The sequence below is a fragment of the Ranitomeya imitator genome, chromosome 4 (assembly GCF_032444005.1).
Source record: "Ranitomeya imitator isolate aRanImi1 chromosome 4, aRanImi1.pri, whole genome shotgun sequence".
Lineage (NCBI taxonomy): Eukaryota > Metazoa > Chordata > Amphibia > Anura > Dendrobatidae > Ranitomeya > Ranitomeya imitator.
The window spans coordinates 512,515,926-512,541,296 of NC_091285.1; the positions used below are offsets into that span (position 1 = coordinate 512,515,926).

Genomic DNA, 25,371 nt, shown 5'->3' on the forward strand with positions numbered 1-25,371 from the left:
TTGCATCCATGCCACGCCGCATTGCAGCAGTCATTTCTGCCAAAGGATTCCCGACCAAGTATTGAGTGCATAACTGAACATTATCATTTGTTGGTTTTTTTGTTTGTTATTAAAAAACACTTTTATTTGATTGGATGGGTGAAATATGCTAATTTATTGAGACAAGTTTTTTGGGTTATCAGGAGTTGTATGCCAAAATCATCAGTATTAAAACAATAAAAGACCTGACAAATTTCAGTTGGTGGATAATGAATCTATAATATATGAAAGTATGAAAGTTTAATTGTAATCATTACATTATGGTAAATAATGAAATTTAACACTATATGCTAATTTTTTGAGAAGGAACTGTATATGTTGTAGAACATAGGTAGGTTCATTCGATGTTTTTGGGGAATTTTTAATATCGCAGATTTTCTGCTACAATTTTGCACTTGGTTTTTTCATTATTTTTTTCAAGTGCTCTTTTATTGTGTTTGTGATGCTGCAAGTTTTTTTTTTTTTTTTTTTTTTAATCTTTTTGGTATGCTTTCGTTAAATAAAGTGGCTTTGTTTTTGATAATTCTTGGTATTTGGATTTGACACAACTTTAATGATATGTGGATTACATACGTTTTAGGGTATGTGCACACGTCAGGATTTCTTGCAGAAATTTTCCTGACAAAAACTGGACATTTCTGCCAGAAATTCGCATGCGTTTTTGCCGCGATTTTACCGCGTTTTTGACGCTTTTTTTGTGCGTTTTTTCCCAAATGCATAGAATTGCGGGAAAAACGCAGAAAATCCGCAAAAATAATGAACATGCTCATTTTTTTACCGCGATGCATCTTTTTTGCGGAAAAAAACGCATCCATGTGCACATAACATGCAGAATGCATTCTAAATGATAGAATGCATAATGTATGCGTTTTTAATGAGTTTTTATAGCGTTTTTACCACGAAAAACCGCGAAAAAGACGCGAAAAAACCTGAACGTGTGCACATAGCCTTAGTGTGCTTTCACAGCAGAAACGCACCAACAACGAAAGTGTGTTTTTTTACCTGCGGATTTTCTGCATATAATGCACATCTATGCACACAAACAACTCAGTGTACCTACAAGAGATTGACATGTTGCAGATTTCAAACACAGGTCCGATTATACCGTGTAAAAAAAAATCTCATTTCCTTTGCTGGAACTGTAAGATTCTGAGTTTTTGGGCAGCAAAAAAATTTGCTGCGTCAAAAACTCACCAAAAATAAATCATCGTTACAACACAGGTTAATGGGTATTTTTTTCACTTTATAACTTTTTTTTTTTTTTTAGATTTATGATGCTAAAGATTGTGCACTTAAAGGAGAATTAACCACACATTTACACAATGTTTCACACCATAAGGACATATGGTAGATTCAATAAACCATGTGCACTTACAGTTGATGATCATATATCAACTGTAAAGTGACAGAATGATCGTTAGTACAATTGTTCTGTTCCAATATAGTATGCATATTGTTATCAGCACATTCCTGTTATACGGATGAAGTGCTGCCATCGACAATGATTTTTATGCACAGATCAACAAACCAATCAATGGACAAACAGAAGTCTTGCGTATTTGTTGGCTGATCGCGGTATGTTTCCATCTGCCAATGATTGGGAATAAGAGTTCTTGTAAGCATTTGTTTGGCCCACTATGAGATTATGTGACGTGACAATACTGCGGACGGGAAAAGTAACGATGGACAGCTGACTGGGAAAAAAAAAATTCCAAATCCCAATGAGAGCTGGTAAGAATGGACTTTGTTCTACAAAGGCAGGAACACAAACGCTAAACTTGTAAGTCCTGCTCATAAGGTTTGGGTGCTTCAAAACATTTTCCATTTTCAAGAACCCACTGGCTCTAGGCAGTTTGTTTAAAAATAAAAACAAAAAAATAGGGTCTTACTCACCATCCCCAGGTCTAAGGTGTGAATGGAAAACCCATTTTAATATCAATTTCCACTCAAGAATCCAGTACAAAACTACTACCCTCATCCACAAAGCACTCCATGGCTCAGCACCACCCAACATCTCCTCTCTGGTCTCAGTCTACCACCCTACCCGTGCCCTCCGCTCCGCTAATGACCTCAGGTTAGCATCCTCAATAATCAGAACCTCCCACTCCCGGCTCCAAGACTTTACACGTGCTGCGCCGATTCTTTGGAATGCATTACCTAGGTTAATACGATTAATCCCCAATCCCCACAGTTTTAAGCGTGCCCTAAAAACTCATTTGTTCAGACTGGCCTACCACCTCAATGCATTAACCTAACTATCCCTGTGTGGCCTATAAAAAAAAAAAAAACATAATCAGGTTCCTCGCATCATGTTCTCACATGCTTTATGCAGTTAATAGCCCTCTGTGTCTATTCTGTTACATACTTAGGCAGTTAACTGGTTCAGGCAGCTTTACATGAACACCCGAGCCTTACACTATGGCTGGTCTGAACAACGAAAGCAATTGTTACCATCCACCTCTCGTGTCTCCCCTTTTCCTCATAGTTTGTAAGCTTGCGAGCAGGGCCCTCATTCCTCCTGGTATCTGTTTTGAACTGTGATCTCTGTTATGCTGTAATGTCTATTGTCTGTACAAGTCCCCTCTATAAGTTGTAAAGCGCTGCGGAATATGTTGGCGCTATATAAAAAAAAAATTATTATTAATATTTAATATAGAATATTCCAGAACTCTTACCTTAGACAACTGTTGCTCAGATCCAAATCCAAGACCAAAAACTGTATTTGCTCTGCTGTCGGCCCACTGGCCAAATTTCTGAGATGTTTTTGTGAAAGTCATATTGGGTGTGATTGTGCTGTTTATAATTACCTGGAATACAATAAAATAGAGGGAAAGAGGAAAACGTTAGTCATCTGTGTTTAATACCATATTAAATCCCATATCATTTAATCCTAAATAACACTACAAAATATACACCCAAAATAAAGCAAGACAGAAATGCTCAAATAAAATCAGTTTATTCTTTATTGTTCAAATGCTCATTAAAATATACATTTAAAAACACAAGATAAAATATCAATGGGAGGGATATCAGAAGAAAAGAAACGGAGGCTACCTGAATTCAAACACTAAGTGCCCTGACATCAAGTAGAAAGTAAAAGACAAGAGAAAAGTACATACAGAGTAAGGCGGTACTATCAACAAAGCACATACACATAATGTTCATCAAGAATTGGTGGCTGCCTGGTCTCGTACCTTTATTTTGATTTTTGAGTCAAGGTAGTCTCCATGTCTTTTCTTCTGGTATGCCTCTCTCTGATGTTGTACCTTTCGTTTTAGAAGTATATTTTAATGAACATTTGAATAATAAAGAATAATCATTTTTTAAAGGGAAACCTCTCATGACCAAAAATGCAATTTGTCTGCAGATATAAGGTTAATCTGCAGGTAAGTAGTGTTAAAATTCTGCTTGGCTGCCTTAGTGGAAGATGGTCTACAGGGAGAAAATTAACTTATATCCTCCCTGTAGCTGCCCACTTTCAGTCATTGGGCGATGCAGGGAGTGGTTAGTCACCGCTTACTATACTGGAAGTGCTGCTGTAATTAATCCCTGTCACTTTGATTGAAAGCCCATTCTGTAGGTGTGCAGAGCAGGTTGTCAATCAAACAGCCTGGGAGTGAGTACAGCTGGCCTCAAAGCTATAGTGTGCGGTGGTGACTAACGGCTCCCTGCATGCCCCTATATCAGGAAGCAAGTGGCTGCAAGTTCACTTTCTTTTTATAGCTTATTCTACACTAAGGCAGCCAGGCAAGATCTTAACGCTATTTACATGCAGGTTAACTACATTGCTCAAAAAAATAAAAAAATAAAGGGAACACTTAACAGAATATAACTCCAAGTAAATCAAACTTCTGTGAAATCAAACTGTCCACTTCACATGCTGTTGTGCAAGTGGTATAGACAACAGATGGAAATTATTGGCAATTATCAAGACACACTCACAGGAGTGGTTCTGCAGGTCTCCGCGTGCCTGTACCACAGACCACATCTAAATACCAATGCTTTCTGGCTGATGTTTTAGTCACTTTTGAATGTTGGTTGTGCTTTCACATTCGTGGTAGCAGGAGACGGACTCTACAACCCACACAAGTGGCTCAGTTAGTGCAGCTCATCCAGGATGGCACATCAATGTGAACTGTGGCAAGAAGGTTTGTGTCTGTCAGCGTAGTGTCCAGAGGCTGGAGGCGCTTCCAGGAGACAGGCCAGTACACCAGGAGACATGGAGGGGGCCGTAGGAGGGCAACAACCCAGTAGCAGGACCGCTTCCTCAGCCTTTGTGCAAGGAGGAACAGGAGAAGCACTGTCAGAGGCCTGCAAAATGACCTCCAGCAGGCCACAAATGTTCACGTGTCTGCACAAATGGTTAGAAACCGACTCCATGAGGATGGTCTGAGTGCCCGACGTCCACAGATGGGGGTTGTGCTCACAGCCCAACACCATGCAGGATGCTTGAGATTTTGCAACAGAACACCAGGATTGGCAAATTCGCCACTGGCGCCCTGTGCTCTTCACAGATGAAAGCAGGTTCACACTGAGCACATGTGACATACGTGACAGAGTCTGGAGATGCCGTGGAGAGTGATCTGCTGCCTACAACATCCTTCAGCATGACCGGCTTGGCAGTGGGTCATTAATAGTTTGGGGTGGCATTTCTTTCGAGGGCCGCACAGCCCTCCATGTGCTCGCCAGAGGTAGCCTGACTGCCATTAGGTACCGAGATGAGATCCTCAGACCCCTTGCAAGACCATATGCTGGTGTGGTTGGCCCTGGGTTCCTCATAATGCAGGACAATGCCAGATCTCATGTGGCTGGAGTGTGTCAGCAGTTCCAGCAAGATGAAGGCATTGAAGCTATGGACTGGCCCGCCCGTTCCCCAGACCTGAATCCGATTGAACACATCTGGGACATCATGTCTCACACCATCCACCAACATCACGTTGCACCAAAGACTATCTAGGAGTTGGTGGATGCTTTAGTCCAGGTCTGGGATGAGATCCCTCAGGAGACCAACCGCCTCATCAGGAGCATGCGCAGACGTTGTAGGGAGGTCATACAGGCACGCGGAGGCCACATGCACTACTGAGCATCATTTGTCTTGAGGCATTTCCAATGAAGTTGGATCAGCCTGTAACTTCATTTTCCTCCAGACCTCCATGAGATATTAGTTGTGATTTACATTGATCATTTTTAGGTTTTATGGTTTTCAACACATTCCACTATGTAATGAATAAAGATTTACAACTGGAATATTTCATTCCCTGATATCTAGGATGTGGGATTTTAGTGTTCCTTTTATTTTTTTGAGAAGTGCATATGTTGGCAGGAAAATAGCATTTTTGGACCTGAAAGGTTTCATTTAGAATCAGCTTATTCTTTATTATTAAATGCTCATTAAAATATACATCTAAAACAAAAAGGTAAAACATCAAAGAGATGGATACCAGAAAAAAAAGACAGTTTTCAGATTTGGAATTGCCAGTCAGTTTTTTGCCATTTGTACATCAGCTCTCTGACTGAGCACTCAGCCTTCCAGCATGTGGTGATTTTAATCGCAGCAGGATCCTACCTACACAGAAATTCAGGAATCAGTCTAAGAGAGGTATTCACACTAGACACGTAGTTTTCAAGCAGATCTGAGACCACCTTGTCATTGGTTGCTGGGCATGCATGAATTGGCCAAATTATATGCCAAGCGTCTCTATTTTTTCATATTATCTAGAGCAGTAATGCTATTAATATTTCATAAATAACATATTTACATGCTTTAGCACTACAGATTGCAACTTTATTTGTTTGTTGTAGATGGAGGTGGCTACTGCTAGTTCACACCTGTACCACCGCACCAGTTTTCCAATTTGAAAGTGCCAGTCAGTTTTGTTGCCATTTGTTGATTGATAATGTTTGTGTTCCCTATGGGTAACAAAGATTGTAGATGTCTCTATTCAAGCCAAGACAATTTGAGAGTAGGGTGAATAGATGTCATCTCTAAATAAGTAGGGAGATGTGACCCTTCCTAAATATGGTGGAAACCAGTGTTATCCTTAACCCTCCAATACAGGAATCTATCTGCTGCAAGTTATGAATGCATTTAAAAAAAAATTATATAAAAAGGAATTGATTATACTAAATAGACTGTATTCTTAGAAACAAAGGGCCAATGCATATTAGTCATGCAAAATGATGCAGATTCCTTGCAAAATAATAATAGATGTCAGCCCACTCAATACCTGCTGTAGTAGCTACATATAAGCTGTTCTTGTGTACATAATTTCTGGACTTGTATCTGACATTTTCAGCAGTTTTACCCTTTCTATTCTCTCTCTCTTAATTTGCAACTCACTGGAAGCTGGAGGGAGGAAACTAGTTGCTGTGATTTCTCCCATACACAGTACAGCACCCAGAGGGGTTCCTGTTCTTCAATTTTAGCATGTGGAGACCAGTAACAGCATCATGGAAGATATTATACAGCACTGCTGAGCTGTTTCTATGTGAATCAGCTCGACAGTGAGGTGCAGAAGAACACTTGTTAAAAGGGACTGTCAGCACAGAATGACTGTTCAAACCAAGTACAGGCGCTCAGTGCTTCACAGCGGGGCCAGTCATTTAAATACACCTTCCCACCAGCTTATTTTCCATGTATCTCTGCCATTCTTTGATTCTGTAAACCTAAAGCTGTCAATCAAATAAGGGGGCAATTGAGATTAAGGGAAAACAAGCAGGTGGGAAGGTGTATTTAAATGATTGACCCAGCCATGAAGCACCAAGCGGTGGGACTTTGTTTGAAAAAGTTCACCATGATCCTTCTATATTCAACTCTGTTTCCCCTCAATGCTCCTCACTCCTCCCACCTTCTTTCTCCATAGAACAGAGGATGGGGAACACTTTTTCTACCAAGCGCCATTTGGATATTTATACCATTCTTCGGGAGCCGGAAAAAATCAACTTGAAAATCACCCTTCTATATTTGGTCAAACATTAAAGGGAACCTGTCACCCCCAAAATGGAAGGATGAGCTTTGCCCACCGGCATCAGGGGCTTATCTACAGAATTCCGTAATGCTGTAGATAAGCCCCCAATGTATCCTAAAAGATGAGAAAAACAGTTTAGATTATACTCACCCAGGGGCGGTCCCGGTCCGGTTCTGGTCCGATGGTCGTCGCGGTCTGGAGCCTCCAATCTTCATCAGATGACGTCCTCTTCTTCTCTTCACGCTGCGGCTCCGGTGCAGGCATACTTTGTCTGCCCTGTTTGAGGGCAGAGCAAAGTACTGCAGTGCGCAGGCGCCGGGAAAGGTCAGAGAGGCCCAGCACCTGCGCACTGCAGTACGTTGCTCTGCCTTCATCAGGGCAGACAAAGTACGCCTGCGCCAGAGCCGCAGCATGGAGAGAAGAGGAGAACGTCATCTGATGAAGATAGGAGGCGCCGGACCGAACTGCGACGCCCATCTGACCGGGACCACCCCTGGGTGAGTATAATCTAACCTGTTTTTCTCATCTTTTAGGATACATCGGGGGCTTATCTACAGCATTACAGAATGCTGTAGATAAGCCCCTGATGCCGGTGGGCTTAGCTCACCTTCCATTTTGGGGGTGACAGGTTCCCTTTAACTCACCTCTAATGTGATGGCTGGAACTGCTTTTCTTTGGTGTGGCTAAAATGTTAGGTGGTATGGATGATATTGCTACTCTCAACTGCTTTTCCAGGTTTGCACCGATCTGGAGCGCAGGCAACTCTGTGATGTTTTGTAAAAAAAAAAAAAAAAAACTTGCAGCAGTAAGTTGTACCGAACACAGATGCATATTACACTGCAGGCCTCCTCACAGTGGGAATTAATTACTGCTTACGTTACATTTATAGAACTCAAGCAGTGGGAGATCTAAAGTATAAATCACATAGGGGACACAGAGACTACTGTATATACATTACATAAGGGACACAGACTGCTTTATCTACATCACATAGGGGACACCCAGACTGCTGTATATATCGCATATATGAGACACAGAGCCGGAGTATATCACAAAGGAGACACCAATTCTCCTGTATATACATCACAGACACCAAACCTGCTGTATATACATCACATAGGATACACTGGGACTGGAGTATGTAAATCACAGGAAACCTGGGGAATGCAGTACGCAGTATATACATCAAAGGAGACATGGGGCAAATATGTCCAAGAGACATCACAGGAGACATGTGGTTGTGGCATAGATGTAACAGGAGACATGGGCTAGAGCATAGACATCAAAGGAGATGCTGGGACTGTGGTATAGTCATCACAGGAGAATTGCTCTGCGACAGACATAAGAGGTAACGCTAGGGCTGCAGCATAGACATCACAGGAAATGCTAGGGCTGCGGGATAGACATCACAGGAGACATAGGGCTGAGGCATATCAGACACAGGAGACATGGGGCTGCAGCATGTACATCACAGAAGAGGCTGCGGCTGTTGTCTAGGCATCACAGGAGACATGCAGCTGTGGTATAGACATCACAAGAGATGCTGGGGTTGCACCATAGACATGACCGGAGACATGTGGCTGCGGCATATAAATCACAGGAGATTCTTCGGTTGCTGGATAAACACCACGGGAAATGCTGGGGATGCGGTATAGTTATTACAGGAGACGCTGGAGCTACAGTAGAATCATCACAGGAGACGCTGGAGCTGCGATATAAACGTCACAAGAGTCTTGGGGCTGCGGTATAAATATCAAATGAGACATGGGACTACGATACAGGCTGCAGCATAGGCATCACAGGAGACATGGAGCTGCTGCATAGACATCACAGGAGACATGGAGCTGCTGCACAGATAACACAGGAGATGCTTGGGCTGCGGCATAAATGTCACAGGAGACACGTGGTTGCGGCATAGACGTCACAGCAGACACGGAGCTACGGCATAGACGTTACAGGAGACACGGGGCTAAGGCATAAACGTCACAAGAGACATGCGGATGCCATAGACACAAGAGACATGGGGCTGCGGCACAGACGTCCCAGGTAGAGATGGGCGGACACCTGGATGTTCGGGCCCGGTGGTTTCGACCGAACAGTTTCAAAAAGTTCGGGTTTGGGTACCAGAACAGTACCCAGACCCAAATCCCATTGACGTGAAGGGGGGCCCAAACATCCAGTGCTTGCTGCGCTGTAATGTGCAAGACAGTGCGGCAAACATCGCTTCTGATCGGTGGTGAAATAATCCCCATCAGTCACAGAGCCGCGGTTCCCACACTGTCAAGACAGGTATAAAGTTTACCTCTGGTCACTGGTGACAACTGCTCCCATTATCTGACACCTGCTGCCACTAATAACAACAAGAGCTGGAGCGGCAGATGGGAGTATTCATCAGCCACTAACGCGTTGTAAATAAATAATTTAAAAAAAAATCCCCTGTATTTTCGATAACCAGCCAGGCAAAACTCACAGCTGGGGGCTGCATCCTTAAGCTGTCAGTTTCAGCAAGTTATCAAGAATAGAGGGATCCCCACACTGTATTTTTTAATCATTTCTGACAACCAACCTTGCTAAAGCAGACAACTGGAGGCTGGTATTCTCAGCCTCAGTGACTGGATGTAACCTCAATGACGTCACCACCGGTCACTGAGGCTGCGCTCGCGTTTTTTGCGGCACTGCCATGCATATGACAGAGTGACAAACACCCGGTGTTCGGGCAGCCGAACCCGAACAGTAACACGGACTTCCTGGTGAAGTTCATGTTCGGTGTCCATGCCCAAACAGTAGGTGTTCGGTATGGACGCCAAACCTTACTGTTCGTGTTCGCCCATCTCTAGTCCCAGGTAACATGGGGCTGCAGCATAGACATCACATGAGACTCAGGGCTGCGGCAAAGATGTCACAAGAGACACGAATTGGCATTAATTGCATATGTGCACTGCCCCATAGTATAACACTGGGCCGAGTGCAATGCAATGTTTTATCACATAGCACTCGTCCATGTTAAATGCTAGTGTGACTCTGGCCTAAAGACCTTCAACACTTCACCTCTTCCTGTATCAATGTTTAGTTCAAAATGTTTGCATCGTGCCAATTCCATAGTCCTGGATAGAAGATTCTTACTCTTTATATTACAAAATATGAAAGAGAAAGGTCCCACTCCAGATAAATGTGCCACATTTGATATATGTGGTTGATATAATACACCAGAAATTAATTAGTTAAAAAAAGTTGATCCAAGTGGAAAATAGGCTTTAACCACAGGAGGCAGCGTGACAGAGCGGCACTGTTTTCGTAACCATTATAGAATTGAATGAGAGTTATGGAAACAGTCTAGCACAGTGAGTGGGTTATTTATTACATTTGTGTTTCTGTATTTTGTTATTCTGGAAAGGAAAGTAAATTGATTAAAAAGAAAAATTGAATCATAAATTGCTGGGGCAAATCCAGCTTCAAGTTCCTGACTATATATTGCAGCTCATATGAAATGACGGCTAATCTTTGAAAAAGGATCACGTTGGAGGGATGATAATTTTTGAATCCCAAACTGATAGCTCTATTACCTGAGTACTACATGTTCACAAATATTGCATAGTACGCCATTCTTAATGATTTGGACAAGTAAAACTTCAACGAGTCACTTTTGTTCCTTTTTACTCCTTAGCAGTATCAAATTCAAGTTTTTATTAGTGAGTAAATGAATTCCATAATGAAGTTTAATGTACAGAAAATTAATATGAATCTTCTGCATTTGTACAATTTGCCATGTTTCATCCAGCAGCAATTTGGACGAATTAACCTTAAAGTCTCATCACCAGCCTGAAAAGGTCACCTCTATTACAGAATGTGCTCTCTCTAAACATTACATTATGCCAGGCATGAGTCACTGAGGATACAGGATAAGAAAAAGGGAAGAGTATTCTGCTAATGCTTAAACTACTAACCACGGATTTATGTCATCTTTAGGAGCTGTATTTATGATGCAAGAGACTGCCACGTGTAATGAATGGCCGTGAATGCTGCCAAAGCAACCTCCCTGTTCGGCAGGTGATAGGCAGGAATAGGAGTTTGTTATGAGTATTTTTACTGAATGCCCTTAAGAAAAATGAGATATCAACATGTCAGATTAATATACCCACGCCCTTGAAATGATCATTCAATTGTTTGGTTTCCACCTAATCATTTCTGCTAGTTTAAACAGATCTGTCAGCCAGGCTGCCCTCATTACCGTGGATTCGTAAGAAAGTCGCTTAAGAAATATTGTGGAATTTCTCATTTACGTGTTCAGACACCTATATGTCTGTCTAGAACATCTTATGATGCACCTGTTGCTACTCAGTTGATGTATTCATGCTTTACACAGAAGAAATTCTCACCACAATCCAACTATCCAACTTATTGATATACGCAAGGCAACTCGTGAAAAGAGCTGTTAAACATGAGCTGGTATTGTGAAATCTGTCCCATTCACCTGCTCTGCCAATTCTTACCACCTGCCGGCCACCCAACACTTTTCTTTCCGACCATATCAATCACCACAAAAGAAGAGGAAAGTTGGGTTGGATTACATTGGCCACTTACAGCCATTTTTAAATGCAAATTCACATAAATAACATCATAATCATAACTGGAATCACTTCAATATTTCAATAAGTACATACGTGGTTTTTGTTGGTGATCCCAAAAATCTTACATTCCAAGTTTGTTTTTTGCTTTTTTTTCCCATCAAAACACCATTTATTCATTCCAAGCCATCCCCACCAGCTCGGGGGGCACTAGAAACTATCAAAGATGGTGAAGGTTTTGCCTGACTCACAGGATACAAGAACTAACTGATTTCAAAAACTCAAAAACTCCTACCCGTCACAGAACTGCCATGACGCAAACATTATCTCCCACAAGAATTCCATTTTGAACCAATGTAAACAAATATTTCAGGGAGGAAAGACAACATTTCCTCACTTGTCATTTCCCCATCTTCTATCCTCCACTGCTAACTTCTCATTTAAAATTATCTACCGCTTTTTCTAACGCTGGCCATGTGACCCTTTGCTTCGGGCCTTCAGCTCATGTTGGGCTGCTTCTTTTTCTGCATCTTCCACCTTTCTCAAGAATCATCATTAAATAATCATTTGAGTTATAGGTCTTCTTTTTAATAGTGTTTTCATCTAGTGTTTCCTAAACACTTATTTTTTTTAATGTTTGCTGGCCACAATGGTCAAGTGATTTCTAGCCCTGAAAAGTGCTATCTACATCCATGCATAGGGTATCAAACACATAATTGTACAAACATGAACCATAACATGCCACTTATGGAAGTCGATGGACGACTACTACTATACTATTACTATTTTTTCCCATATGGAAAAACTCACTCTATAATTTGGTGTAATATAGAGGTATTGAGGGAGTACAGCTCCACAGCAGTGAGCTGCAATGGCTCAACGTGGCCATGTACTGTCCATGCTCTGTAGAAATGACTTTGTTAAGTGCATGGGAATTGGAAGTTTGTGCAATGCGTAAAGCCAGCTCTTATGACTTTTCTTAAAATTAGCACGGTTTAAAGTAAACTAGAGAATCAATTAAATTATTAAGACATCAGAAAACTTATGGCTAGAAAAATATACATATTCCTTGTGAAAACATCACATGAGGAGTGGTTGGGGATTGCTACATTTCACCAAGATGGAGATGCTAACTAGTGGTTGTGGCAAGGGTTCTTTTTATCCTAGAGACTCTGTTCTTGAGCAAATTCCCCATATGAATCCAGGAAGGAGGAAATGCGTTGGGTGGTGCAATAGGGAATCAACAGAGCCAAAACAACATAGCATAGCAGTGTCAGCTGTTGAGTGCCCTAGTAAGGGTGGGAGCTTGAAGGTCAGGAAGATTTGTGTAAATTCCCTGACTTACTCAAGATGTAAGTACTACTGACTCCTTTTTTACGAGGGTGTCATCTCTGGATGTGTAATTTTTCCATTTTTGTACTTCAGCACTGTGATGTGTTTTTGGCTGACTTCACATACTCTTGCAAATGGATTATAGTTTGTATATATTGAATTATCGCTGTATGCTAAATAAGTCTAAAACACAATATCAGATATGTGAGCTCAAACAGAATCAATTGAGTGTATTAATCATTTATTGATTGCCAACCACTGTTGGATTATTTGAAAGTATATCAAAGTAATAAGCAAGCTCTTTCAATCAACCACTTTTGATGGACAGACATACCTCGTATAATTATTTACCAAGCAGAGTCACTTTGAGATATGTTCTTTGGAGGTGGGGGACAAAAAGCTTTGACATGGTAATGACTAGAAAGTGGCAACGGTCATTACAATATTGTCACAACAATATTATCATAACATTACCATTATCATATTGTCATAATATTGAACCTCTGTTAGAGCTGTGGTCTTATAGACAGCACTAAGTACGGTTTGTTTATTGGGATAGTATGGTTATATAAGGAGTCTACTGTCCTTTGGTTGTCTATATTGGTCACGCTTTAAAAAAAATAAATAAATAAAAAAATATATATATATTTTAAAAAGAGTGTTTAAGTAAATTCTCATGTAATTGCTCTACTATAATATTTCACCAAGATTCCCATCATATGCATACTAATCTCAAAAGAGAACATATCTCATCGAGAAAAAGCTGAGGGGTTTTATGAATCCAGGAAACCTGGATATCCCAACCAAAACACAGTTTATTAAGGGCATTGGCAACTCCTGTTTTCGAGACTACATTTTTAAGAAATGATAGGCTGGTTTGGGTTGTGGGCTCCCACTACCTTTACTACCCTAATTTTCTCTGTAGCCTTTAGTCAGCGGCTTGGTTTGAGTGATTATCGAATTTAGAAAGATGCAAATTTAGTTGGCCAAAACCATCCTCATTCAACAAAATGTGCCTGTCCTAAAGACTTACAGACGACTGCAAGTCTCCAGTTGGTGCCATTATTGTTAGGCAACATGTGTTTTTTGTCTTTGATGGTTGGTAGTATAGTATATCACCTGTATAGTCAGAGACACGGATGTTAAGTTAGTGCTCAGCCAAATATGGGCTAATTTGTGTTTTGTGCCAAGATTTAAAGGCTTTTCATATGTTTGACCACCAACATTAAAGAATATGAGATGTCATGTTTGGACCAAACAAGTATCTGACTGTATTTGATCTCATTTTGATTAATACAACGCTGCTCATCTTCCACATCCTGTGCATGTATAAATGCCTTGATGAAGTCACCGGCCTTCAGAAAATTAAATTCAAAACCAGCTGTATTTTCAAACTGTATGAACCAAAACTTAAAGTCTATTGTTAGGTGTCGAGTTCCCACCTCTGCACAGGGGGAATCTCGAACCATCTCTGCTGCGGTCTCCCATTCTTCTCCAGCCGCAGTGGAGTCTGCTCAGCGGAGACGTCGGTCCCAGCGTCTTGCTCAGTCTCACTCTGTGCATAGGGTTACTGCTGCTTTTCCTGCTTCTGCCATTGAAGCCAGTGCTGGGCAGCGGCAAGCAGACGCTTTTGGGACTAAGTCCTGCTTTTCCCTTTCTGAGCATGTCCAGGGCAAGATCTCCCGTTGGAGATCGAGGGTCACATGCTCAGATACTGCAGCAGATCCCACTGGTCCTCCAGGAAGGTCCTGAAGGTGCTCAACTTCTGTGGCAGCCTCCCATTGGTCCTTCTGGGAAGGTCATGTACATGCTGCGGCTATATAAGGTTCACATGACCGCACGGCCATGCGCTAGTGTACAATTGTAATCGTGTGTGTGTTGATGAGTGCAAGTCGTTCCTTAAAAAACCCATCCCTTGTGTATGACTGTTCGCGTAAGGTGTATGGCTGCAATCTAGCGCCCGGCTGAACTCACAGCGTTAACACACGAAACAGCGTCTATTGCTGTGACTGCCAGTACGGCGCCACGTGCCATTAGAGCGCTTCTTTAGCCCAAGTCTGGGTGGTTAGTGGCGTCCACCAGTACGGCACATTTCACATTCTCATGCTATTTAATTATTAGTTTTGTTACGTGCGGTACTGCGGCCCTGTGACGCAACAGGGTTCGCTTCCTTCACACAGGGTGAAGTTAACCCGTGTGTGTATTCACATTGTACCGCCATATAGTCCGTCATTACTTGGCAGCAGGTTCCATCTCTGCACGGTGGACCGCGGGCTGCGAACGCACCTTATTCTATCTTATTATTTGGTGTGTTCCGCTAGCCCTAACATCTATTAACTCGATTCATCAAAGTGTTTTCACCAGATTTCTGGCATCAAATGCTTTGAAGAGTCGCAAGATTTGGTCTCAAATTGAAGTTGGCAAAAATTTTGCAACTTTTAATTTACTTAGTCTCAACCATAACTGGTAAAGTAGGCAGAGCCTACTGCTTCCCACCTAACAAATTCTTCAAGAGTTACATCAGTAACTTAAGCCAAAATGTCCCTGACTGGAATCATATTTTTGGGGAGGCGCACGGATAATAAGATTCACCAAATTAATTAAGTGGCATACTACATCATAGTTCTGAATAGTATGATCACAGGTAGTCCACTTTTGGAGTCTTAGTAAGAAATTATCAGATGGAAACCCATAAAAACAGAGAGACAATACATGCTTCATACAAACTTTGTTCTTGGTCAGAATTGATCCTGAAGTCCTAGAGCTGAAAGGCAACAGTTGACCTGCCCCTGGGACACCATGAAGTTGAGCTTGACTTTCATTAAGATACTTAGTTATCTATATACATAATTGTCTAAGGGGTACTTCCATCTGTCCTTCTGTCTGTCTGTCACGGATATTCATTGGTCGTGGCCTCTGTCTATCATGGAAATCTAAGTCGCTGATTGGTCGCCGCAAAACAGCCACGACCAATCAGCGACGGGCACAGTCCGGAAGAAAATGGCCGCTCCATACTCCCCGCAGTCAGTGGCCGGCACACGCTCCATACTCCCCGCAGTCAGTGTCCCCGGTGCTCCGCTCCCCGCAGTCAGTGTCCCCGGTGCTCCGCTCCCTGCAGTCAGTGTCCCCGGTGCCTGCTCCATACTCCACTCCGGTCACCGCTAACACAGGGTTAATAGCGGCGTTAACGGACCGCGCTATGCCGCGGGTAACACATTCCATTACCGCTGCTATTAACCCTGTGTGTCCCCAACCTTTTACTATTGATGCTGCCTATGCGGCATCAATAGTAAAAAAAAGTAATGTTAAAAATAGTAAAAAAAAACAAAACCCTGCTATACTCACCCTCCGTTGTCCACTCGCGACTGCCACCATCTACCTTTCCCAGCGATGCTTTGCGAAATTACCCAGAAGACCTAGCGATCTCGCGAGACCGTGCATCCCTGCATATCCTACGTGGCTTGGTAAGAAATTATCAGATGGAAACCCATAAAAAACAGAGAGACAATACATGCTTCATACAAACTTTGCTCTTGGTCAGAATTGATCCTGAAGTCCTAGAGCTGAAAGGCAACAGTTGACCTGCCCCTGGGACACCATGAAGTTGAGCTTGACTTTCATTAAGACACTTAGTTATCTATATACATAATTGTCTAAGGGGTACTTCCGTCTGTCCTTCTGTCTGTCTGTCACGGATATTCATTGGTCGTGGCCTCTGTCTATCATGGAAATCCAAGTCACTGATTGGTCGCCGCAAAACAGCCACAACCAATCAGCGATGGGCACAGTCCGGCGGAAAAATGGCCGCTCCATACTCCCCGCAGTCAGTGCCTGCTCCATAATCCCCTCCAGTCAGCGCTCACACAGGGTTAATGGCAGCGTTGACCGCGGTGTAACGCACTCTAATATTAGAAATAATAAAAAAATAAAAAAGTTATATACTCTCCGTCCGTTGGCCCCCTGGATCAGGAACAGGCCTTTCCCGCTCCTCGCGATGCCCGGTGACCGCTCCATGCATTGCGGTCTCGCGAGATGAGCTGTGCTACACACTACGTGGCCTGTGTTATATACTGCGTGCGTGGTACTGCACGGGCTGTGCAATATACTACGCGGGCTTTGCAATATACTCCGCGGGCAGTGCAATATACTATGTGGGCTGTGCAATATACTCTGCGGGCAGTGCAATATACTATGTGGGCTATTCAATATACTCCGCGGGCAGTGCAATATACTCCGTGGGCTGTGCAATATACTCCGTGGGCTGTGCTAGATACTCCGTGGGCTGTGCTAGATACTCCGTGGGCTGTGCTAGATACTCCGTGGACTGTGCTGTATACTACGTGGCTGTGCTATATACTACGTGGCTGTGCTATTTACTACGTGGGCTGTTATATACTACGTGGCTGTGCTATATACTACGTGGCCGGCCGCGAACAATCAGCGACAAGCGCAGTCCGGCCGCGAATTGGCGTGGGATTTGAACCACGCTTCGCTAATTGGTCGCGGCCAGCCGAATCCTGTGTATTCAATGTATTATTCTAAAATCTTCATAAATAAATTACATACATATTCTAGAATACCCGATGCGTTAGAATCGGGCTACCATCTAGTAAATCATAATACCTTTATGCAGGGTTTTTGACTTTTCTTTGCAACTTATTCTCAGTATACCATGAGTTTTAAACATAATTAAAATTGTACTTTTCCCAGGCTTATCACTGTGAAACTGATAATTGTTTGCTAAAACTAAGTATTTTTCTTCATTTTTTCAATTTCTATTGCCTGGGAAGGAATTTTAGTTATTATACCAATTTCAACTTCATTTCTAAGAAAAGGAACCGTAATTTCTATTGCTACAGGTAACACTGATAAAAAAAAAGGCCATTATACCACCGATTACTGTAGAACATGGTTTGTGGTCTAGCCCCGTAAGGAAAGTAGAAGTCTCCACTGCCTATCATATGAAGGAACATAGCACAAAGCATAGCACTTATTGATAGAGAAACTTGTCATCACACAGCCATTAAGCAGCATACATGACTCAGTCTTAATTATACCACCATTCCTTTACTGTGGAGATCGGAAATGAAAATATTTAAGTAACAATGGCTTTTTCTGGGGGGGAGGGGGGAGTTGAGTCATTGTTACAAATAGTGGTAAATTCCATTTCGATAATCTTGAAGCAAAAAAGGAAGGGGTTTTCTCATCTTAAATGGGTACAATTGCAAACTGTTGAAAAAACAAGATCTTTGCAATTTACCTCTTGTTAAAAAATAAGCTCCTTTGTCAAGAATGGAGGGATATTTAATTCTATAGTTCACAGGTTGTTGCCCAAGTTACTAGCCACCATTGCAGTCTATCAGATGTGGTGGGCTATAGAGCTTGCAAGCGTTACTCTAAATCTGTCAAGATCATCAATTTGCTCATGTAGCATCATTAGACAGTTCATATTTTGAGCAAACAGTGCAACCATACAGCTGATCAAATCAGTAGCACATGGTTCCCCCGGGAAGCAGGAAGCCGGAAGGCAGGGGAGTGGTGTGCTCCTGAAGATAGGAAATTAGACACCATCTTTAAAGTGAAAAATATATTTTTAAAACATCTAGTAGTCAGCTGCATGGATAAAGATGGCTTATTAGCCAGGTCAATGTATTCAGGCTCTCATGTAAAACTAGAAGTTTACATTTTTCAGATCCAGAACAGGCAAACATGTCAAAATCTATCTGTGAACGAACACACCATGTATGAAGTCTGTAAAGATGTGTGCACCTACATGGGATATCGAGCAGATTTTATGCATCGATTTTTAGGGTGAAAAATCTGCGGCCTGTTACACAGTACCAGCACTTCTATCAAATCTCAATTGAAGCTGGGCTCACATCTAGCAGATGTAGTGTGAGTTTTATGCACGGATTTTTATACTGAAAACAGCAGGTTGTCTGCATCAAAAATGTGCCCTTATTCATGGGGTTTTATGTGCAGTTTTTGTAACAGAAATACCGTACTCCACAAAAGCGTAAAAAAAATTGTCATCCATCAAGCATGAAAGAATGGGTATAATCCACACCAAAAATGTAAGATTTTATTCTGCAAACAAATTTTTACAAAGAAGGAACCAAGAAGTTGCATTTCCAGAAAAAAATTGACATAATGCAGATTTTAAAAATGCAGAAAAAAAAGATAATTTCATATTCCACACCAAAAAAAAAATACAGAGCATGGAGAGGTTAAATTAAAACATGTAAAATCTGCTTCAAATGCAAAATTTGTAAACCTAGCCTAATGCTATGGATTTCCATCCTTTTGCAGTAAATCAGGTGTGGACATACCCTGTTACAGTTAAAAAAAAAAAAAATTGTTAGGATTAAGATCACTGCATTGAAATCTAATCAATTTCAAACATATTGTAATATATGTTGCAATAAATGAATAGAGCACACACATTATAAAAAGGAATTACTGTATCAAGTCTGGTACCCTTCTAATCCATTCATGGGATTTGGACAGTGGCTACAAAGAGTGTCTCTCACTCAAAGCTCATTCCTTCCTATGATTACTCCCTTTGATATCAGCACTTGTCGATTCGCTCTACAGATTACACCTGAAATCTAGAGGCCCCGTCACACATAGCGACGCTTGAGCGATTCCGACAACGATACGACCTGTCAGGGATCGCTCAAGCGTCGCTATGTGGTCGCTGGTGAGATGTCAAACAGTGAGATCTCCCCAACGACGCAGCAGCGATGCGGCGACCTGTAGCGACCTGTAGCGACCTGTACAACGATGCTATTTCATGATGATTCAATGGGACGTCCTGTCAGCGAGGTCGTTGGTAAGGTGTCAAACACAGCGATGTGTTACCCAGCGGGACCTCAACGATGCCATTCCGACACGACCAGCGATCTCACAGCAGGGGCCTGGTCGCTGCTACGTGTCACACACAGCGAGATCGCTACTGAGATCGCTGTTGCGTCACAAAACTTGTGTCTCAGCAGCGATCTCGCTAGCGATCTCGCTGTGTGTGACGGGGGCTTAGGACACTGTAAAAAGACACAGTGATCAAATTATCATTGGGAGACCCTTCTACCAAAAAGGATTGTATAGAGTAGGCAACACCCAATTCCAAATGACCTAATAAAGTATGACAACTAAGGGTTAATCATTATAGTGCTTTTATCCACTATGATTAGGCAACATAACAGTATTAAAAAGTGAAGATTAGTGGCCTAATTTTAAAGCAGCCATACCCTTTCAGATTAAATCTGTCTGAAATCTGTCAATTTTGTCAGGCTGGTAGATAATCTGATGTCTATAGGAACAAGAGAATAACATGGGGGACCAGAAGAATTGGGCTGTAGGAATTTCAATGCTGATCCTTTTGTTTACAGGTGAAATAAGCCTCTGCCAGAGGTCTAGCAGCAACTTTTTCCTCTCTTCCCACTGAAAACATATGAACGTTCAAAAGACTGAGGCATAGGAAAAAAAATCGAGAGAGATGGTGGTCTTCTTCACATCTATACAACCATCTTACAGATTCCACCGTGCACAATATTGGTGATTTATTACAACAAAACGGTTTCTCTTTCAGACATTTTAGTGAGGCCCAAATGAAACATGAGTTCCCCTTTATTAAATATACAAGACATTATGAAAAATCATAAGAAAACTTCACTTTGGAATATCCTTGACAACCATAATTAACTTGATCATTCTGTGAGCCACCTTGCTTGACCTGGCATTCCTGTACAAAACATTCAGAAGCTCATTTATACAGGTTTATATTAGTGAGATTAGTCACTTGACTGATCACTATAATCTCTACACGCTGACTCCACAGTTATTAATCTGCAATTCACAACAATGGTCTGTGCGTAGCTCTCAAAATTACAATGCTACCACCACCATGTGCACAGAAGCCTTCCAATGCAAAGTACATGAGAAAAAGGACAGTCAAATTCCAATAATTTCGTACAAGATCGTGATACATCACAAAGACTCAGCTGCATGTAGAGAGGGAGAAAAATCTGCAGAAAACAATACACTTAAAGTGAATTTGTCACCCCAAAAATCGATCTGGGTCCGGCGCCTCCCATCTTCATACGAGGACGTCCTCTTCTTGTCTTCCTGGCGCGGTGCAGGCGTACATTGTCTGCCCTGTTGAGGGCAGAGCAAAGTACTGCAGTGCGCAGGTGCCGGAAAAGGTCAGAGAGGCCCAGGACCTGTGCACTGCAATACTTTGCTCTGCCCTCAACAGGACAGACAAAGTATGCCCGCACAGGAGCCGTGGCAAGACGACAAGAAGAGGACGTCATCGTATGAAGCTAGGTGGCACCGGACACGGACCACGATGCCCATCGGACCGGACCACAGCGGGACCGCCCCTGGGTGAGTATAATATAACCTGTTTTTCTTACCTTTCAGGATACATCAGGGGCTTATTTACAGCATTACAGAACGCTGCAGATAAGCCCCTGATGCCGGTGGGTCTTAGCTCATATACGATTTTTGGGGTGACAGATTCCCTTTAAAGGGAATCTCATCAGGTTTTTGCCTCCTAATCTGAGAGCAGCATAATATTAGAGATAGAAACACAATTCCAGTGATGGCTCACTTACTAGGCAGGGAGACAGCGAGACTGGAGGACGCGTCACTGGACAGGTAAGCATACTTATAATGTTTATTATTAATTTTATTCTTTTACAGGCCTGGACTCGAACTGGACCCGAACTGTAACACAGGTTTCCCATGGAAACCAGTGTTTGGGACCTTGTTACCAGAACTTTACAGTTTGGGATCGCCCATCCCAAAAAATAACTTATCAGCAGGAGATTATCAATGAAGAACTAGAAACCTGCTGTCATATAGTTTTAAATATTCATGAACTCTGAATAACCCCACCCCCACCACTGATTGGCATCTTTCTGCCTATGCACAGTGTTTTAAGAGAGCTTCCAATTAGAGGAGTGAACAGGGTTATATAGAGCTCCCCATTCAGAGAATGTAGCAGATAAAAGAGTGATTTTATCAAAACTGCAGCATGCAGCACAGTTAGTGATATAATGCTGGAATCGGCATCTCTACCCAAAATCATGCTGTTCTCAGATGGTGTAGCAAAACCCTGGTGACAAATTCCTTTTAACAGCTTCAAGAGAACATTTTTAGCAGGAAATGACAACCGCACAAAAATTATATAAAAAAATGAAAAAAATGTCAACTCTAAAAACAGACAAGGCTGGAATGCCAATCTGCAAGTCAGGTATTCTAACTTACTATAAACATCTCAAGTGTGTGGTCAAAAATCAGATACAAAGTTCCTGCATGGGAGCGAGCAAACACAAACCATATATATAACCAACTTAAAGAAAAAATTGTGAAAGAGGCTAGGTAGAAGAAAACAAAACAAAGATATAAATACAGCAAGAACAAGAAAAAAACGACTACAAAAGTCGCAGCCAGCTCACCAACCAGACCATCGAAAGCGGAGCACGGGAGCCCGTCCTGATCAAGACGTCCAGCAGCAGCACTTCCAGCAAAGTAGACACTCCAGCTCCAGCAAGATGGATAAAAAGTTGCACATTTTATTAATCCAAAGTGGCAATAAAAGCAGAAAAATTCCTTACAACAAGTGGACCAGACAGGTGATTGTAAGAATACGGCTACGCGTTTCGACCTATAGCGGTCTTACTCATGCCCATGCAGCTCCAGGAATGAGCGCGCTATATCTCCCATACAGGCTTAAGACACGCCCTCCATATCACATGACAGGTTGTAAGGTCCTAGAGCTACAGATGTCTAAACATATTAAAAAATAGACTATAACATACACAACATACTAAAATGTGTGATATAGTGATACATAATTTCACTTTTCTTGTTCATGCCTGCAGGATAACGAGTATTTAGATTGTAGATCCAAAAAGCCTCTCTAGTGAGCAGGCGTCTCCTTGAATCTCCTCCACGATGTGACATATACACTTTCTCAATACCCTGCACCCTTAGAGAAGTGGTATCCCCATTATGTTGCAAATTAAAATGTCTCGATACCATAGAAATATTTTTATTTATATTTCTTATATTAGGGTTGATAGCATCTCTAATGTGTTCAGTTATTCGAGTTTTTAATTTGCGTGACGTACACCCTATATAAGAGATCTGGCATAATATGCAATCTACCTTGTACACCACATTTTTCGCATGGCAATTTATGAAACTATTTATTTTGTACTCTTTGTTATTATCCGAATTCTGAAAAATGTTACCTAATTGTATATGTGATCAGGTGCTACATGCAGAAGTCCCACATCTAAAAAAGCCTTTACATTCCAGCCATGTACTGGATCTAGTTTTATTAGAAAAAGAGGAGGAAGAATTTGGGGCGATTGAATCACCAATAGTACGTGTCCTTCTCGCTACCACATTTATTCCATCCTTCAAAATATCCGACAATATTGCATCCTCATGTAGGATAGATAATCTCCTGTTGATAATACCTTTGATTTGATTGAATTGGGAGGAGAATTGCAAACACACATAAGGTTTTTTGTCATACTTTTTCTTTCTTAGTAGATTATCACTATTTGGAACTAATAAATCCTCCCTCCGTTTTCCATTGACTATGTTTGTGGCTCTTCTCAAAGTCCAACTAGGGTATTTACGGGTTTTAAATTTGTTGTCTAATTTATTAAATTCCTTCTGTCTATCTTCCTCCCTACTGCAATTACGTTTAGACCTAATAAATTCTCCCAAAGGTATGGATCTAATTGTGTGGGCTGGATGGCTACTCTCCGCGTGCAGCAATGTGTTCCCACTAATGGGTTTTGTATGCGTCTTACTTATAATTTTCTCCCCAACACATCCGCAAAGATCCAAATCCAAAAATGAAATATTAAACTGATCACAAACAAAAGTGAACTTGATACCGCAATCATTAGAATTAATGTATTCTACAAATCCCGGTATGGCAGACACATCGCCCCCCCCAAATAATGAGGGTGTCATCGATGTATCTGCCATACCAGGAGATGTATTCAACAAAAGGATTATCGGCAGAAAACATAAATTTCTGCTCCCAATATGCCATGGTTAAATTGGCCAAAGATGGTGAGTATTTAGCTCCCATAGGGACTCCCGACTTCTGAACATATATTTCATTGTCAAACGAAAAAATATTATTCTGCATAAGGATAAAACCTGCAAAGAAAAATTAATCAAATTCTCCGAGTATTCGCCATAGTCTTTTAGATGAAACTCGACAGCTTGCATAGCTATATCATGCGGTATACTCGTGTAAAGAGACACGACATCGCAACTCAACCAACTAAACTCTTTTTTCCAAGTCCAGTCCGAAAGCGTTTTTAAAACTGCCGTCGAGTCTTTGATATATCCCGGAATTCTCATGACAAGGGGTTGTAATAGTGAGTCCATCCACTCACATAAATGCTCCGACATAGATCCAATTCCCGATATAATGGGGCGCATCGCCGGAAAACCATCCCCTTTATGTATTTTGGGGAGTCCATACATAATTGGTAATCTGGGGGACTCCACATATAAGTAGTCTGCCTGTTTTTTTATTTATAACCGCCAAACTAACCCCTTCCTCAATTAACATGGCGATTCTGGCATTGATGTCTTTGGTTGGATTTCCTCCAACTTTTTTATAAGTGGATGTATCAGACAGTAATTCATATATTTTCTCCTTATAGTCCTTCTCATTCATAACCACTATTAAGCCGCCTTTATCACTTTTCTTGATGACAATACTATTTAGAGATTTCAATTCATATAATGCCTTCCGCTGATTTTGAGGCAAGTTATTATGTTCTTTTTTATTATGAGCATCATACAGCATCTTCAAATCCCTTTCAATTACTTCTTGGAATTTGTCCATGCATTCGACTCTTGTCTGTAGAGGATAAAAAAAAGGGTTTTTTTGTTTTGAATTTCTCAGATGTATTACAGGAACCAAAAGTGGATTCCCTCTGTTGTTCCTTTGAGAGTCTCATGAGACAATTCAATGTCACCTGTTCCTTAACATTCAGATTTTCAAATTCATTCACTATAGGAGTGATATTAATGTCCGGTGTAATGTTTTCCTCTGAAAAAAAATGTTTTTTTATAGTCAGATTTCTAATGAACTTATTAATATCTAGAATAGTCATAAATAAATTGAAATCTGAATCAGGTACAACATTTAAACCCAAAGTCAATAAATTTAGTTGTTTTGGTGTTAGAATGTGGGAGGATAAATTAACCACATAACTTTTTTCTGCTGCTACTTCTGTCTCCTCTTGTACCGGGTCATAATTCCTGGCAGACTTTTTGTGCTTCCTTCCTCCCCGTTTTTTACGTTTTTTGACGACTTTCTGAGTTTCTTTTTATTTCCTGAGATATTACTGGTCATTGAGATGTCTGACGTACTAGCATTTGTATCCGAGGAATCAAAGTCTGTAGATGAAAAATTCACT

The 25,371-nt window shown here is 41.5% G+C and overlaps 1 protein-coding gene across 1 annotated transcript in view; it reads right to left on the minus strand.

Annotated features, from left to right (window-relative positions):
• HOMER2 (homer scaffold protein 2) overlaps positions 1–25,371 on the minus strand; it is a 428,576-nt gene that overhangs the window by 185,190 nt on the left and 218,015 nt on the right. The window contains exon 3 of the mRNA XM_069766085.1: positions 2,715–2,846. Within this exon, the coding sequence (XP_069622186.1) occupies positions 2,715–2,846 (132 nt within the window). The remainder of the gene's footprint in view (positions 1–2,714; positions 2,847–25,371) is intronic.